We start from the raw sequence: 18388 nt of genomic DNA on the forward strand, positions 1-18388 counted from the left end.
GATACACTATCACTCTCAATTTCATGAAATCATGAACATTTTTTAAATTCGTGAACATTTTTACAAATCCTCGAAAATTTTCTAAAATCAAGGACATTTTCTAATTCATGAACATTTTATTCTTTTTTCAAACATTTTTTACAGATTATGAACATTTTATAACATTTTTTGAATCACCAAAAATTTCTAGAATTGACGAAGTTTTTTTTTTGAAATTGATGGAACAATTTTTGAAATTCATGAACACTATTTCGATTTAATGAACATTATTGAAATGCATGATCATTTTTGAATCAGTGGACATTTTACGAATGAATAAACTATTTTGTAATTGACAAATAGATTTTGAGTTTTAAGGATATTTTTTCATTCATGTACATTTTTTGAATTGGTGAATATTTGTTCAATTTCATTAACAATTTTTAATACACGAATTTTTTTAAAATCATGATTTTTTTCCTTCAAATTTCTTTTTCTAAATTTCGAACATATTTGTATAAGCAAACATTTTTTTCTAAAATCGCGAACATTTTTTGAATCCACAGACATTTCATTATTTATTAAACATTTTATTTCAAAATACTAATTTTTTAATGCTCAGAATTTTGTGAAGTCTCAGGATATTTAAAGTAGAAAAAAATGAAAATAAAATAAAAATAGAAACAAAATTAAGAAAATAGGCCGCCCAAACTTGGGTCGGCCCAAACGGGCGTGTTGCGTCTTGTCTCAGCGTGCAGAGCGTAGTATAGGAGGTCCCTACTGCATGGGCCGGCCCAGGCCGGGGATTACTTTGTGTAAAACGGTTTTTTATCACTTATAAGTGACATTGGTGGCTAATATTTTGAAGCTTCGGGGGCAATTTCCGTAAGCATATGTATAGATATAGAGGTATATATAGATAGATACAGATAAAGTTATAGGTGTTTCTTAAAAATAATCAAGCAGTGGGCGGTGAAAGGAAGGAAATCTAAGCGACACTACTATTCTCCTCATGCTGGTTGTAATCAGCGGCGGAGCTTGAGCCGAAAATATGCCTAACACAAAGGAGTATATACATGTTTTCTTGTGAGCTTGGGGGGGCCATGGCCCATGTTGGCCCCATGTAGCTCCGCCACTTGTTGTAATAGTAGTATATATGCACTACGTACCTTCGTCCTAGTTTATTGACCTTTCTTGTATTTTGTGTCAAATTTTGACCATAAATTTAAATGATAAAATATGAATGCATATCATAAAAAAATATATCCTTCGATTCATATTTTTACATATTTTTCAATGAGTTTTTTTTCAGTGACATGCATTAACATTTTGTTAGTTAAATTTAAAGTTAAAATTTAGCACAAAATACGAACGGGATCAATAAATCAGGACAGAGGTAGTAGTATAATCGAGTAGTATCATAGGTAGTCTTATATATTGGCATGCATGACAAATAGTAGTATAGAATTTATTATGAGACGGTATCATAATATGATACTCAACCTTTTTTAAATTTAATTTTACGTCATCTCATCAAAATTGCCTAGTTGACATGTATGATACTAGCTATAATACTCCCACTACGACCAGCCTCAAAACAAGTGAAGTATTTTCATGATCATGGCATGAACGATATACACTAATCGGACAATTTCCTTTTTTTTTAAGGAAAGGCCATCATGGCTAGCTTTATTAATTTAGATCAAAATTGCATCGTTCACTAGACTATTTACAACACACCCCGGTGGTTCGTCAATCAACAACCTGAGAGTTTATTGAAAAACTAAACTTTTTTTTTACGACATTAAAAAAAAACTAAACTTAGCTAGCCCAAACACTCCGCAAAGACTGCTGCCGAAGCATCCCATCACTGAGTTTGTCCTGTACAAAATTGGATGACTTCAAGGGAGTCTGATTCTGCTTGCACTCGATTAAAGCCTAGAGAGTTGGCAAGTTGAAGACCATCACGCATTGCTCTGGCCTCCATAGCTGTAGCATCTGGAGCAAAATCATTGTATCTATGTTGGGCAGCCAGAAACTGTCCCTTCTCATCTCGGATTATTACAACTGTCGCTCCTCTACCTGCATCCTCATGAAAGGCAGCATCGACATTCACTTTGACAAACCTTGGACAGATTCATCCATGCTCTTGTTCCTCCCTGTCTAGACTGGACAGATTCTAAAAAAAAAGAGAGTATAGACTGGACAATTCCTAGTTACCCCGAACGTAAATAACAGAAAATTAGCCCCCCAATATAAGCAAGTTGATCTGGGCCATTGCTTTTAAAAAAAAGTTTATCTGGGCCATCCGTGTCTCTTCTCCTTGTTCAATCACGGCCGTCCGTTATCTGAATCGGCGACGACCGAAGAATGACAGTAGCAGCCATCCGCCCCTGCCACTATCTCCTCCCGCCGCCACGCGCCGCCGCCACCGGCTGCTCGTCGAGTCCTAAGGGGAGGTGCCGCTTGCCGTCGCCCAGGCCCCGGCGCTCTCCAGCCCCAGCAGGCCTCCGCTGCACCCGTCGCTGCGTCGCGGCAGCGGGCCACAGATCGCGCCGGCGGCGCCTCACATCTCCTCCTCCTCCTCCGGTGGTGCCCGGGAGGCGCGTCCGCTCCCAATCCGGCGCGGACCCGACAGGCCGAGGAGGATTGATTGTCCACGGAGCTGCCCAGCGACGCGACGCCGCACGCCTTGGTAACTCGATTTTCCGATTCTGTTTCCATGTCTGTCTAGCTCGCGCATATCAACTCAGTGTCATATGTGTTGCCGCGGCTTGCTGACCAGATTAGTTTACCACGGCATCGTATTTGCCGCAGGCTGATGAAATTAGAAACATTGGATAATGGGCTTTCGAATGCTGGGAAAACAAATGCGGCTTCAACTGATTATAAGATACTTAATCATGTTGGTGGTCATTTAGAAAGTTTCAGTTTTTAAGTTTGCAGTTTTGCTCTGATGTAAGAGAGAGGCTGCCTGAAACCTTGGACCATCTTAGCTAGCATTATAGGTGATTTTGCTTAAAGGGTAATCTGGTTCTCAAATGTTCAATTTGTATTGAATGTTCAATAGTTCTTCTGATTTTTTTTTTGTGTGTGTGGAATTGCAGGCAGAAGTAGCAGTTGTGCCAAATTCTACATTCGTATATGGTATTAAGAGGAGGTATTAGTGGTGGGCTGATTCTCTGGGAGAATGGAACGTAATGACCTTCGGATGACAATCCACTCCCATGGCGGCGACATCAACCACAGCCACGGTCACGCCGCTGTTAATCCACCTACTGCGCGGCGCCACCGACCACGCGTCTGTAGCCGCCACCCACGCAAAGCTGCTCAAGGTCGGCACCGCCTCCGCTGTCTCATCTTGCAACCACATCATCGCTGCTTACTGCCGATGCGGCGTCACTGCCCGCGCTCACGACCTGTTCGATGGAATGCCCGAGCGGGACGTCATCTCCTGGACAGCCCTCATGTCCGGGTACTCTAGCACCGGCCGACCTCGCCTTGCTGTTTCCCTCCTCCGTGACATGTCTCACAGCGGTGTGCCACCGAATGCCTTCACCTTCTCGACTGCCGTTAGCGCGTGCGCACGCCTTGCTGATGCTGGACTTGGGCGGAAAGTGCATGCCCGTGCTGAGGTCGAGGGCTATGCGTCTGATGCTGTTGTTGCCACCGCGCTCATTGACATGTATGGCAAGGCCGGAGATGTGGAGACTGCACGTGCAGTGTTTGATGGTATGGCTGCTCCGGCGAGGAATGCAGTTTCATGGGGCTCGATGCTGTCTGTATACGCGCAGAATGCGCTTGGGCGTGAGGCCATCCAACTTTTTGCCGAGTTCAGAACGAAAAGCAATTTCATGGCGCCCAACCACTTCATGCTGTCAAGTGTTGTGAATGCGTGTGCAGGTGTTGGGCGGCTTGGAGTTGGCAAGTCTGTGCATGGGACAGTCCTTCGGTTTGGGCATGGATGCAATGGCGTGATTGTTGTAGGCTTGGTTGACATGTACTCCAAGTGTGGATTCTACGAGTACTCAAGAAAGGTATTTGACAGGATTGAGCATCCATCGGTCATCTGCTATACCTCCATCATCGTGGCAGCAGCAAAGTACGGTCTTGGGAGGTGCGCACTCACTTTTTTCAATGAGATGATCGATCGAGATGTGCTACCGAACAGTGTTACACTGCTTGGCGTCATGCATGCTTGCAGCCATTCAGGTCTTGTTGATACTGGCCTCCATCTCCTCCACTCCATGCAGAGCAAATATGGCATCCATCCATGCGCCAGCCACTACACATGTGCGGTTGACATGCTCGGCCGAGCAGGACGGCTTGAGGAGGCATTTGAGCTGGCCAACGAAGCGCAGGTTGAAGGCCGTGATGCCCTCATGCTGTGGAGCTCATTGCTGTCAGCTTGCCGGACACATAGGCGCTTAGATCTAGCCACCAGGGCTGCCCACAGAGTGTCAGAGTTCAACCAAGATGTAGCAGGTGCACTGGTAGTGATGTCAAATGCATACACTTCAGCCGGCCAGACTGACAATGCTGCTGCTGTATGGTCGAACATGAGACGACGAGGCATACAGAAAGACCCTGGGTGCAGCTGGATTGAGATAAAAGACATACCGTACGTGTTCTACGCCGGATTGGTATCACCCGCCGGTGCAAGGGCAGGTGAAGTGATGATGTTGCTTGATGAGTTAGAGGGTAAGATGCGGGAGAAGGGTTACAAGGGTGGACTAGGTAGTACCAGAGTCTTTGATGCTCATGAAGAGGATGGAGAGGACGGGAAAGGCGAGATGGTTGGAGTGCACAGCGAGTTATTGGCTTTGGGGTTTGGTTTGCTGGTTACCCCCAAGGGGATGACCATCAGGGTGATGAAGAACCTGAGGATGTGCTGCGACTGCCATGACGCGTTCAAGCTCATAAGTGACATTATGGAGCGTGAGTTTGTTGTGAGGGATCTGAATAGATTCCATCACTTCAAGATGGGGTCATGTTCTTGCAATGACTACTGGTGATTCAAGGCTGAAAGCAAAGTGATTGTCAACTTTGTGAATTGTGATACAGAGGGAAAACAACAAATCTTTGAGTATTCCACAAGAAAGTCAAAGGACAATGTCAAAATGTTTGAGTGCACAACGAATCTTGACATTCTTCCAAAGGGAGTCAGCGGCAAGATTTTGTTGACCATAGTCTCCATGGGCATGGACTTATCACATTTGCACAATATGAGCCCGACTTATTCCAACAAATCATTTGAATTCTTTTTAGAAGATATGCAACTCATCTTACAAAACCCAAAAGGTTAAAGTGGTGAGGAACTGGGATTGTCTCTGGCTTTTGGCACTTCATAATTCATACCCTGGTACAGTGTCCAGCATGAGTATCTTATTGTTCTTTAAGAGTATTTCAGTTGAGTTACAAATCTTATGATAGGTCGGGACAATCTCTTTAAATTATTCATGTAATCATGCAGGAACTTACATGCCTTTTTCTAGGTATGTAGTTTGCTATCCCTGGTGCTAAGTAGCTTTTTGGTCATGCTCTGTTGAATCATAGCTATGGCTTGATGCCTTGGTTTGATCTTTATGCCCGTATTGAATGCCCCGTGATTGTGAATATCTGCATTTTTTTTAAGGTTTAGACTGGGGTGTGTATTTACTGTTTATTTGTGACGACGGCATAGATGTTTTTAAGCTTGCTTTACTGCTAAGTATGTTATGTTGATATAATCTTGAGGTGCTAAATATACCGTATATCATTTGAGCATGAAGATTCATTCAAATGAACAAGGAGTCTGAGCCCTGTGCCTTGTGAATGATGTCATATTGTCACATTGTTCATCAGCGAACTCGAGGCACATAGCACCGCATGTTTTATGTAGCTTGTGCTGATTAGTCCAACTAATCCTGATGTCTCATTTTGTGATTAGTTGTTTCGATGGGAATACTGAATTTTTTCCTTGAGCTTAGTTACACAATTTGCATGAACATAATCTCAATCAAATATTAGTTTTTGTTGTCGGTCTGAAAGAATGACCTCATGTGGTTGCTGGCAGGGGTAAGAAGCTGATCACCAAAATGTCTGAGAAAGTGGCTGCTAGAATACTTTTATTTGGAGTTGTGAAGAGTACTGGCCATGTTACAAGCTCATCAGCTAACTCAAAGGCTGGCGAGAGGTTTTCAGCCTATTGCCTGGAGAGATTGTTGTCGCTTCTCTTGATGGATTCGGTACGTGATCCCCTTTTATGTCATACTTCAGGCCTACACTAAAAATAATTAATTACTGCTGCCTCTCATCATACAAGGCTGTCATGTTAGTCGAGCTATCGGTTACTGCAGTCATACGCATAATGAACTCGCTGCCATAGTGCTACACTGCTAGCGAGTAGTGAGGTATGCCTCCCAAGAATATGACCATAAAAGAGGGGCGGGGGGCTAAAAACACTTAACTATAGATAGAAATAGTACTTAAAATGTCTGTTCCCATGTGAGACTTCTCTTTTTATTCTTTTAAATATGCACATCAACAGCTGCAGATATTGTTGCATGAAATAAATCTTGTTTGACTGGTTAAGCGATACTTCTTTTGTCAATAAATCAGTTTGATTTTTTTAATTATTTTTGTTGCCAAAAGTTGCTGAAAACGCAGACAAATTTAGATGAAACCAAGATTATTCTAATACTAGTGCTATATAAACCAATATGTTCCCTTGCAGCCTAGGCTTTCCATATTGTTTTGGTGATTGTTCATGAAAGATGTTGTGTGCATTGCTGAAATTCAACAACATTATTTTGTGGTGTGTGGGAGCTTAACTCTGCCAGTTGACTCCTTTCTTGCATAGGTTCTTCTGTTCTTGGGCCATCACTCCGTTTCATTGCGGCCTATGTTGAACACAATGTTGGTGCCACTTGGACATTGTACTATGTATGCGCCAAAGAGCTATAACTTGTTGCAATGGAGCCAGCCACGATGCAGAAGCTTCCAAGAAAAGACACGTGCCAGAATTAACAAAGGTCAACTAGATAATATGGATGTATGCACAGATTGCTTTTTGTGTAGTGCAGAACAGAACTGCAGATAGGTCATTGGTTGCTTAGTTGTTTAACAAAGGAGATAGATGGATGAGGCTCTTCACTTATGGGACTACTGTATGGTACAGAGGTGAAGAGCCTATGAAAAGTGTGAACACAATATAGTACTGCTGTAGCGTCATATGTTTATCCATTACAAATGTACTGGCCGGTGCCTGCTGCTTTAACATGATTAAATTAATTAATCCTCTCCTTTCTGTGCTCATTAATTCCTGAATATAAGAGTAGTGGTGGTAGTTGTTGAGGAGTAAATAATTAAGCTCAGCTGGGATCTCGTTTGTGCATGTCTAGTCAGTAGTCAACTATCAGTCTTAAGGTGCTCAGATAGTTGTATTCATTCATTCTAATCCATCTGCTGGTTTGTGGAGTTTGGTTTGATCTGGCATATCACCAGCCATGAGTAACTGCTTCGCGAAGCCAACCTCTAGGAGCGAGGGCGAGATCCTCCACTCGGCCAACATCAGGAGCTTCACCTTCAAGGAGCTCAGGACAGCCACTAGGAATTTCCGGCGGGACAGCATCCTCGGTGAGGGCGGCTTTGGAGTGGTGTACAAAGGGTGGGTCGAGGAGAGCACCTTCGCCCCGGCCAGCAGCGACACTGGCATGCCCGTTGCCGTTAAGAGGCTCAGCCAGAAAGGCATCCAGGGCCACAGGGAATGGCTGGTCAGTACTCACCACCAATCATCCCAATTCATTTCATCTCTTCAATTCTGCATGTATGTACATCCACAATCAACATGTCAATGAAATTTCTGGATACATTATTACCGAATGATATGTTCTTAATTTCTGGATCTGTTTCTGAATCCCATGCAGGCTGAAGTGAATTACCTTGGCAGATTGTCGCATCCCAATCTGGTGAAGCTCCTAGGCTACTGCCTCGAAGACGTGCAGCACCTACTTGTCTACGAGTTCATGCCACAGGGAAGCTTGGAGAACCATCTTTTCGGGAGTAAATGCAATTTCTAACTCTCTTCTAGCCTTCCGTTGATCGGTCAACATGGCCCAGCTTAGTTACTACTGGGTGAAATAGTGGTTAGTGGGATAATAACAACTTTGATTGAATGGTGACGTAGGGAGCTTAAATTTCCACTCACTGTCATGGAATGTGAGGATGAATGTTGCTCTTGGAGCAGCTAAGGGGCTTGCGTTCCTCCACAGCGACAAGGCCAACGTCATCTACCGCGATTTCAAGACGTCAAATGTTCTCCTTGATTCGGTATGTTTCTGTTTTTGCCTTCTAATTTGATTGAGAAAACAATTTGTTCAGTACCTTGTTGATGCTAGTTGTGTTGACTGGTGGATTGCAGAGCTACAGCGCAAAGTTGTCTGATTTTGGGTTGGCGAGGGATGGGCCAAACGATGATGAGAGCCATGTCTCTACAAGGGTCATGGGCACAGATGGATATGCAGCCCCTGAATATCTGGATACAGGTACTTTACATCAAATGAACAGATAGCTTAATTTGTTCTTCAAAGTCATGACCGGATTAGCGTAAATTTATATTCATAATATGCTTTGGCGTCGTTGAAATGGTTCTAACCTTCAATTTATTGAGTATATTTAGCATTGGGGAGATACTAGAAATGCCCTGAACTTTCAGTATGATAATTTTGATGTCGTCATGAAGCACTGTGAGAAGCAGCAAAGAACACTATTAAAATCCTTGGGTTGGGCGCTGAGGTCTTGAGGAGGTCATATTAGTTAGTTGCAGCACAACTGCTCCAATTTGTCATGGTTACAGGCCTAACTGGACCCCTTCACCGCATGCACTAAACCAGATTGATTAAGTATCACCACCACTTTAATTGTAAGGGAGTAGCAGGGGATCGATCCATAAAAGAATCCTGCATAATCTTGCAGCTAGATAAGCATCCATGTACTTTGTACCAACCGGTCAACGGCGGCCAGTACATGTTCTTTTAGTTTAGTTGTTTGTTCCTAGCCTCCTAGGTAGGGATGAGCTGTGTAGTGTAATCCCCATATAATATTGCTAATGCGTATGCTAATCCATGTTGGGTTATATCCAAGCTGGATCATTTGTCTGTTCCTTTGCAGCATCTGAAAAAACAAATATGATTTTGACGCCTATGGAATCTGCACCCTTGGAAGGAGGAGTATCTAGTTGGGTCTTTCTGAATCTTTGTTTTAACAGGCCATCTGACGACGAAGTGCGATGTGTACAGTTTTGGTGTGGTGCTCCTGGAGATCCTATCCGGCCGGCGAGCCCTGAGCAGGAGCCGTCCGTCCAGCGAGCGCAACCTGGTGGAGTGGGCGCGGCCGTACCTGAAGAGCAAGCGACGCATCTCCCACATCCTGGACGCGCGGCTGGACGGGCAGTACTCCCTTGGCGGCGCGCAGAAGGCTGCTGCACTCGCGCTCCGGTGCATCTCCATCCACCCGAGAGTCCGGCCGGGCATGGAGCAGGTGGTGGTGGCGCTGGAGCAGCTCGAGGACGACAAGGAGACTGTGACGAGTGGTCAGGGGAAGGCAAATGGCGGCGGCACATGCGGCTTCTTCAGGATGTGTAGTGGTGGCCGGCAGCAGCAGCAGCAACCGTAGCCCGCGGTAAGGCGGCTGCACGGGTGAGCACTGATAAAGGATTCATTGTAACGAGAGATGATTTATTAGTGCTTCTTGCTTTTGCAAATTCAGGGCTTTCATTTTTCTTTTCTTTTTTGCTTCTTTGGGCACGGTGATGACTGGTTGAGTTTCTGTTTTGAGGCAACTCCACTGTGTCGCTGGTTTCCCGGTAGAAATGAGCTCAAAAATAGCATGAGAAAATGTCTTTACTTCCATGGATGGATTGATCAATGATGCATGGTAATCAGACCTGATGTTAAATGGTAATCAGTTATGAACTGAACCACTACCGAACTGAACTGTACTATATTTCTAACTGTTTGGTTATCTTGTACATGTTTCCTCCAAGAAATGCTGAAATTCTACCAGCTAGAAACATTTCTCTCATAATAATTTTTCCGTTTCAAAATTGATAGTTATTTACATCCCACAGGAAAATCAAAGGATAATATTGGAGTTGCATAACAAATCTTGACATAATTCAGAAGTAAATCAGCAGCAAGATTTTTTTTTTCCACAGACATGGACGTTCGCATTTGCTGCACACTATGGATTTGGCATAGTCCAACAATCATGTTAATTCTTTTTAGAAGATACTCAACTCATCTTGAAAAAAGGTTAACGTGGTGGAGTTTAAGGAACTAGGATTGTCGTCTATGGCTTTTGGCACTTCATAATTCAAAGATAGATTAGTATATCGTTATTCTTTAAGGGTATTTCATACTTTCAGTTGAGTTAGAAAATCTTATGATCATTAGGGACAATCTCTTTAATCCTTCCTGTAACCATGATGGCACTTACATGCCTTTTACTAGTTCTGTTGTTTGCCATCCCTGGTGCTATACTGCTATGTAACTTGTGTTCTTGCTCTGTTAAATTGTAGCTATGGCTTGATGCCTTGGTTCGATCCTTATGTCATATAGGTAGAATCCCAAGCATTCGTATCAAAATGGCCCGTGATTGTGGATATTTGCATTTTGACTGGATTTTCACCATGGAATGTATTTATTTCTAACGATGACCTTTCTTTTTAAGCTTGTTTTACTGCTATGTACATTATGTTGATATAATCGCGAGCTGGTAAATACTCCCTCCGTTCCTAAATATAAGTCTTTTTAGACATTTCAAATAGATTACAACATACGGATGTATGTAGACATATTTTAGAGTGTAGATTCACTCATTTTGCTCCGTATGTAGTCACTTGTTGGAATCTCTAGAAAGACTTATATTTGGGAACGGAGGGAGTACATCATATATCATTTGAGCATAAAGATTCATGTGAATGAACATGGAGTCTAAACAGTGTGCCTTGCAGGTACTGTCACACTGTTCATCAGCGATCTCGAGGTACCTAGCACCACATGTTCTATGCAGCTTGTGCTTATTGGTCCAACAAATTCAGATGTCTCATTTTCTGAGTTTTCTTAATGAGAATATTGAATTTTGTTTTCCTTGAGCTAATTTACACAATTTTTATGTACATAATCTTGATCGAAACATTAGTTTTGTTGTTGATGGCAGGCTTAGAAAAGTGTACTGTTATTTGGACTTGTGAAGAGTGCAGTGACTACTTTACAAGGTCATCAGCTAACTCAAAAGGCTGGCGAGAGGGTTTCAGCTCATTGCCTGGAGAGATTGTTCTTGCTTCTTTTGATGGATTTGGTATGTGGTCCACTTTTTATGTCATACTTGAGGCCTATACACTAAAAATAGTTAGTTACTGCTGCGCTTCTGCTTGTATAAGGTAGTCATGTTAGGCCAGCTATCAGCTACTGCAGTCATCGTAGTTAGTATGTAGTACAGGTGGCTGATGGGCGCTCGCCACCGTGTGATGCCATCATACTCCAAAGAGTGAAAATGGTTATAGTTTAATTCGCATGCTGGTTGACCCTACCCCAATATGGCAGAGTCAACCAAAATATTTAGTCCTGGGAGCACATTGTGTTATGCACTTGCTGTTGTTGTTGTCAAATAGTCTCATACCAAATCATGCATCTCATGATCTGCTCTGCTGTGTCTCGCCGTCAGGTGTGTTGAAGCTCTGTGTGCCTGAACACCATTCTTAAACCCTGTAACAGGGGAACTACTTACTTTTTTGTGGTATTCGATTTTACGTCATCCGGCTTGTGTATCTTGTACTGGTTTCAACAAGAAAGATACATTTGGGACGCCATGGAATTGCCGGGAACGAGAAGGATGCATTGCTTGCCAGGTTCTGCACCATCAAGGCCGCCGCTGCTGACCTCCGAGCGAAGCATGGCAAGAGCAAGTAAGAGTCTGAAGTTAGCCCCAGCTGACGTGCTCCAGCTTCGTGTGCTAGAAACCAAGAGCAGATTGCCACCATGATGAATTTGATGATGTCCTTGTACCGATGTGTTTCCGAGTGGAATCTTGTTGATGGAAGGTCGAAGCATAGGGAAAATGGTGGTAGAGCGTGACAGAACATCTAAAAAATCAGGGTGGTTATTATTTTTCTTATTGATAACATGCATCAACATAAAAGTAAAACGTTAGTTTGTTCATGACCATCTAAGTTTATTCTTCTTGTACTGATGTGTTTCTGAGTCGCTGTTGTTGAGTTATGGAGTCTAGTTGGTTGTGCTTTTATATTAAAAGGACTTGTACCTCTAACCAAGAAATATTCAATCAACATGTATGTAAATATAAATTGTTTATTCTAAGGGACTTTTTAAGTTTTTAAAAGAACTTTGTATGTTCGGAAAGAATCATCGGAAATTTTTCCTCCGAGGCTTGTATGATTTTCAGGATTAGAATCTCTGGGATTTTTCGGCATGGTTCAGTTTATACACTTCAGATGGGGAAATTGGGCTTAGCTACTGTTAAGTTGCTTAAATTTTCACCTTTTCCGTTTCCAATTTAGTTTCTTGTATTGATTTTAGTCTCCTCTACCGTGATTAGAACCTCATGTTGTAAAAGCATTTGTAGTGACCAGGTAACCAACAGCTGCATGCGGCAAGCGGCAACTTCTCCAACGCCCGCCGTCCACCGTCGGCCTGGGAGAAGGAGATTGGGGAAGAATAGAAGGCCAAAGAGGTAGAAAAAGAACTGGTGGCTGGACAATGGCACCTTGACACCGCCGTGAGCTCCCTGCCAAGCAAGCTTCCACTTCCTTTTCTGCCTATTAGACCTTCTATTCTTCTTTTCCTTTTTGCACTTCCACTTCCTCTCTACTTTGGAGGAGGAAGAAGAAGGTTGTGACACTCACCTTCGCTTCCTAGGATGATTACACACGTACACGCATGCCATGTAAAACGTACCAAAAACCGCTCCAAGTAAATTTAATTTTGCGTACATGTTCAGGCAAGCCAATCAAGTGTGCTTTGTAGAGACATTTCATGTCCAACCGAGAGACAGATAGTTTTACTTCTTTCACAAGAGTCAGCAAAGGTAAATGAATAAAAAGAAAGTCATGATTCTGTTCGAGCTTTTATGCTACTACACACAAAATAACCTCTCGTTCCAAGCTTAAAAAGGCATAGGTGATGAAATGATAATTTGACGATACACATATGAGGAAAATGATATACACGTACTCACTCTGAAGGGGCATCTAAGACAGTGATCGCCTTACCGAAGCGCTCCGAGGTGAGCCATGCCGATTCATGGACCTCCGGTAAAAATCTTCCTCTGACGCCCATATTCAACAAGATAGCATAACAGCATATCTTGGTCAAGACCCGTGGCTGTATTCTCATGTGGTGGTGCTTGGGTCAATCCACATCTAGGCACAATCTGACTTGGTTGACAACGTCACCTTTCCCAGATTCGACGGGTCACATTGTGTTCCACGGTTGGGCAACGATCAGGCGGTGGCGCTTGCAAGAAAATTCCTCGTCTTCCTTTGTCCCATTATTCAGTTTAATATCCATGTTTTGGATTCGTTCTTTGACATCCTTTTTTTTCCTTCTGAATTTTCTTTTATGAAGAAGGGTGGTTGTTCATCCTTCGTTTTGTTGATACCGGTACTTGCAGAAACCAAACAAAAAAAATGAGTTTTGCCCATCTTTATCGGATCATGTGTTTAAGTTTTCATTACGGGTTGTCAATCAAACACCTTCTATGTTCCTCTCCTCGTGCATGTGCATCCTCAAGTCCTCAATCCTTCTCCTGCTGACCATCTTTATGGCGAGGTCGATGCGGTGAACATGCCATCTCCAACTTTCGGTGACAATTTGTGTGCTTGGGTGGCATTCCGCCCAAACAAACCAAAAATTTATGCCCATGTTGAACCGCTACAGTGAAAACCCCCTCCGGGAGCCTTTCTTTGCCCCTACAACATGCTATAGAAAACCATGCTCATATGTGGTTGGGGTAGCAAACGAGCACGGTTTTAGAGCATGCATGTTCATACGGGTGCGGGGTGCCAGCCATGTAAAATGACATGCAACAAAATTTGTGTACATGTTCTGTATGGCCCAAGACAGCCTAGCGCATACTAGAAGATACGTTCCATTTTCACTGAAGATACAAACCTAGAGATAGTTTTGCTATTTTGTAAAAGAAAGACTATGCTGGTCATGATTTATGGATATCTACTGGAAGTAGCCAGTTCAACATAAGAACATCCAACCATCCAAGCCAATAACACAACACACCGGCTATAGCTCGAAGAAATGTAGAAAACAAGCACGCACACAGAAGCGACACCACCCAACATTAACCTTAAAGATGAATGACAATATGGTTTGATGGTTCATAGATGAGGAAATGATACATGCTTACTCACTCTGAAGAGGCATCTAAGATGGTGATCGCCTTACCGAAGTGCTCAGAGGTGAGTCGTGCCCATTCACGAACCCCCGGCAGAAATCTTCCTTCGACGCCAATATTCTCCAGGCCAGGATTAGGGCATATCCAGGTCGCGATCCAGGGTTGTAATCTCATGTGCTCAAGAACACAAGCATTTTCCAGGAGACAATACGCAAGTGCCGTCTGAGCCGTGTAACACCGGAACCCGCTGATGTCGACACTCCTGAGATGATCATGGCGATGCATGTGGGGACCTTCCTCCTCCACGAAATCATCAGGCACCGAAACATTACAGTGTGAATACGTCATCTGCATTTGGATGTTAGCAACCACTCAGTCAGAAACAATCCAAGTACGGGTCTTAACTATACCAACAAAATGCCACTCACATCCAAGTGCAACGTCTCCAGTTGTGGTGTGAGATTTAGACAACAAGCAAGCTGAAGAACTCCATTGTCAGCCTTTGGTATGCTAGAGATGATAGTTAATCCGCAAGTCATGTGCCGCAAATGCATAAACATGCCATGTGGTCTTGGTGCCACCTTCTCCAACTGAAACATGATAGGGAAATACGATAATATTAGAACACAGTTTCAAGAACAATGAGGTAAGCAAACCAGAATAGATAAATAGACACCAGGTAACCTGTTCATATGCAAGTACATGAGCTTGCACACTTAGTGTATTCACTCCCAAAATGATTGGAACATCATTGAACACATGGCTCAGTCCTTTACTACCTTCAAACATTATTGTTGCCTTCTCTAATTTTGAGCAACCATGATGCACTATAGGGATCACTGGCCCTTGGTACTCAAAATGAGTTAGATCACCAGCATGAAACTCAACCATCTCAACATCCATTATATCAACTAGCAAATGCTTGAGCTTATCAAGTTGGCGTGGTATGCTCAAAGTTGTTACACCGGAGCACTTGATCATCTCTAGGTCCTCGAGTGCTAGCAAATTTGCTAAAAAGCCTGGGAAGTCTCCAAATATCTCAACATATTTTAGAACAAGTCTTCTGAGTACTATGAAGCCACGTATGCCCGAGTGTGGGTTTATAGCAACTTCAACAAGAAACAATGACTGCACAAATGAGCTACCTTGAGCATCTAAGACCTCAAGAGGAAAGTGATGAACTATGTCGAACGGGCAATCAATTATCTTCAGATTAAAATCTATTATCTTTGCCTTTGATGAAGCAGCAAAGCTAACCCATCTGTTAAGATGTTCAGAGTCCTCTTTGTGCAGGCCACACCTAATGCTGAACTTATTGATTCCTAGCCCACTATGATGTTGAATAACACAATTTACAGTCTCAATGAACTTTGCTTGTTTTATTTTGGTACTATCCCGATGAGTAAACTCATCATCAGTGTCAGAATCCATATCATTGCGGCTGTCAAAACATAGGTTACTATGGAATCTCCAGAGCATTCTTCAACCTTTTGAAACAATGCTGGCCCTCACAGCCTCTTTAAGTGGTAGCAGTGACATTATAACAGGTTGAATCTCCTACAACAAGAAATGATGAAAATGTTCAGGTGAGTTGAATTTTGACTAGAACTAATTGCCATTGGTAGACACAATGAGGTGAAAGTGCATATATTTGAAAGAGAAATTTGAGCAGATGCAAAAAATATTTTTTTTGTAGTTTCACCGAGCATTTAATAATATTTTAAAACAAGTTGATGCCCTACTCAGGAGGAAACAAATTATGCAAGACAACATAAACATTGGGCCTCACTCACAAAAAAATATGAAGCATATATGTATGGGAATATTTTAGTAAATACTTAATTTTGGTTGCTTTCAGTATAAGGAAAAATGAAATACAAAACAAATGGAATGGAGGTTACGGTAGGAAGGTCCTCCATCCGCAATGGCGGCGGCAAGTTGGGCATATCAGTGACGCGGTGGTAATGGTCAGATCTACGCAGCTTGCCCGTCGCTGCCTCTTCCATGGGTTGCTGCAAGGAAGGACAAATCAGAGGTCAATGGAGAAAGGGATTCCAAATCGATCGATCTAGAGGAAACACCTACGGAGGAGGGATATGGTGGAGGATGATATCGCCGCTTACCCGCAGATCTAGAGGGGGAGGAGGAGGTACTACTTCCTCTTCTCCTGTTCTGGCCATCGATACCCTCCGCATTGACGAAAGGCCGGGGTAGTTTAGTCCATTTTCCATTGGGTGGGGGTGGGGGGTTACATTTGGGCACAAACCTTTGTGGGCACATTGCTGGCACATTGATGATTTGCCCTTTTTATTTGATTTCAGCCAATTTCAAGTTTACACCACTGGCGTAGCTCTCTGTAGGGCAAGGTAGGGTGGCCACCCTACCTTGATTCATGTGATGTTTCTGCACATATACAGGTATACGCATGCATAGGTATCGCCGACCGGCCGATGGGAAAATCGCTTGAAAAAGGAAAGGTGAAAAAATCACTCAAAAAAGGGAAAGTGAAAAAGCCTGATGATGTCCTTGATGTTGGGCCATGAGCAGCCGCCTTATTGGGCTGCAGGCTGCAACGGCTAGCGTCTAGCCGGCTGACAAACGAATCAAACAAAACACACACCATGTGCACATGCTGACAGGGGATCTCCTATACCGCGTGCTGAGCACTGGGAGGAGACATAGCGCGCACTCCTAGCTCCCCAACCGCGCGTTTTTGGGTCAGCCCATGTGTGCGGCTGTCAGTTTCTTATTTTTTTCTCTTTTCTTTTTCCCTTTTCTTTTTTCTAGTATGGTTTTATTTTTGTCTATGTTAATTAAATAAATTGGGATTTCAAAACATTCCAAATTTTTCAAAAATTTTGCATTTTGGAAATATTCAAGAAACCATAAAATATTCGCAGATTCAAAAACTGTTTGCATATTCAAAAAATGTTCATAATTTTCAAAATATTCATGTCTTCAAAAAATGTGATGAAATTGCACAATTGTTCGTAAATTTAAAATGTTTTCATGATTTTTCAAAAATGTTCAGAAAATTCAAAAAATGTTCATGAATTACAAAAATCTTCATTGATATGGAAAATGTTCGCTGATTCAAATAAAATTCATGTATTCAAAAACTGTTCATGAATTGGAAAGATGTTTGTCAAAAAAAAGTGAATTACAAAATTTGTTCCCCCATTTCTGAAAAAATTTCGTCGATTCAAATTTTTTTTTGCAGATCCAAAAAATGTTCAGAGGCTTAAAACACATGTTCACAATTTCTAAAAATGTTTGCAAATTTGTGATTTCTAAAAATATGTTCGTCAATTGAAAAAATGTATATGATTTTTAAAAATATTCGCAAATTTGTGGAAAACATTAACGAATGTTCACAAATTTAAAAGATGTTCATCCTTTGAGAAAACGTGTTCACAAATTTAAAAGATGATCACAAAACGAATAATAATAGAGAATAAGAAATAAGAAAGATAGGAAAAATAAGAAAATAAAGAACAATGAAAATAGAAAAAATAGCATAAAAGAAAAAGAAAAGAAAGGTCGGGAAAAATGAAACAACCGTTGGGGTACAGGCCATCTAGAACCTTCCCAAAACCGGTGGGGAAGAAGTCCGAAATGGGCCGGCCCAAAAAGAATCATAGGCTGTCGGGGTACGGGGGCTAGGTCGCTCGTTCGCGCTGGAGACACCCACTGACAGGTGCACGCGACTCACTTGTCTCAAAAAAAAAAGGTGCACGCGACTCACGAACCATAGCGGCTAGCGAAGTAGGCTACGATGGCCGAGGCGACAGCCAGGATGGAGAGGCAAGCCAAGCGATGGTGGTCGGCACCCACATGCCACAACGGTTCGGTACCTGGTTAGCAGTCGACGGCGAGCAAGCCTCATGGAATCCATTTTGTACTCAGGTTCTGGCAACTAAGAGCATCTCTAGCCGCGTCCTCAACAAGTCTCACAGGTCACTTTTTCGATACCGGCGTCAAGAAAACGCCTTAGTCGCGT

General features: G+C 42.7%; 2 protein-coding genes and 1 pseudogene across 8 annotated transcripts; 2 read left to right on the top strand and 1 right to left on the bottom strand.

The window, feature by feature from the left end:
* The first annotated feature begins 2344 nt into the window (after nt 1-2344).
* On the top strand, nt 2345-4998 carry LOC125518756 (pentatricopeptide repeat-containing protein At4g15720). 2 transcript variants are annotated; one of them, XM_048683611.1, is made up of 2 exons: nt 2345-2674; nt 3087-4998. In XM_048683611.1, exon 2 carries the CDS (start codon nt 3207-3209, stop codon nt 4992-4994), a length of 1788 nt encoding a protein of 595 aa, XP_048539568.1. In that variant the 5' UTR covers nt 2345-2674; nt 3087-3206; the 3' UTR covers nt 4995-4998. The 2 variants fall into 2 exon arrangements, with proteins under 2 accessions (XP_048539568.1, XP_048539569.1); XM_048683612.1 differs by lacking the exon at nt 2345-2674 and adding an exon at nt 2866-3004.
* A 2454-nt stretch (nt 4999-7452) lies between these two features.
* LOC125518757 (receptor-like cytoplasmic kinase 176) lies at nt 7453-12367 on the top strand. 6 transcript variants are annotated; one of them, XR_007288084.1, is made up of 8 exons: nt 7453-7733; nt 7887-8022; nt 8147-8289; nt 8381-8504; nt 9227-9656; nt 10973-11004; nt 11161-11319; nt 11686-12358. XR_007288084.1 is itself a non-coding variant. In XM_048683614.1 (6 exons), the coding sequence occupies exons 1-5, from the start codon at nt 7467-7469 to the stop codon at nt 9631-9633; spliced, it is 1077 nt and encodes a 358-aa protein (XP_048539571.1). In that variant the 5' UTR covers nt 7453-7466; the 3' UTR covers nt 9634-9656; nt 10973-12367. The 6 variants fall into 6 exon arrangements, 2 of the variants coding, with proteins under 2 accessions (XP_048539571.1, XP_048539570.1); XR_007288083.1 differs by having other exon boundaries at nt 11179-11319; nt 11686-12357; XR_007288082.1 differs by having other exon boundaries at nt 10973-11319; nt 11686-12359.
* A 2033-nt stretch (nt 12368-14400) lies between these two features.
* On the bottom strand, nt 14401-16568 carry LOC125519463 (annotated as a pseudogene).
* Nucleotides 16569-18388: the final 1820 nt, after the last annotated feature.

The sequence above is a fragment of the Triticum urartu genome, chromosome 7, assembly GCF_003073215.2.
Source record: "Triticum urartu cultivar G1812 chromosome 7, Tu2.1, whole genome shotgun sequence".
NCBI classification, from domain to species: domain Eukaryota; kingdom Viridiplantae; phylum Streptophyta; class Magnoliopsida; order Poales; family Poaceae; genus Triticum; species Triticum urartu.

Coding starts and splice junctions, on each gene's coding strand:
- LOC125518757 (XM_048683614.1), top strand. CDS start 7,467: ATGAGTAACTGCTTCGCGAAGCCAACCTCTAGGAGCGAGGGCGAGATC. Junction 7,734..7,886: donor AGGGCCACAGGGAATGGCTG/GTCAGTACTCAC, acceptor AATCCCATGCAG/GCTGAAGTGAATTACCTTGG. Junction 8,023..8,146: donor GGAGAACCATCTTTTCGGGA/GTAAATGCAATT, acceptor ATGGTGACGTAG/GGAGCTTAAATTTCCACTCA.
- LOC125518756 (XM_048683611.1), top strand. CDS start 3,207: ATGGCGGCGACATCAACCACAGCCACGGTCACGCCGCTGTTAATCCAC.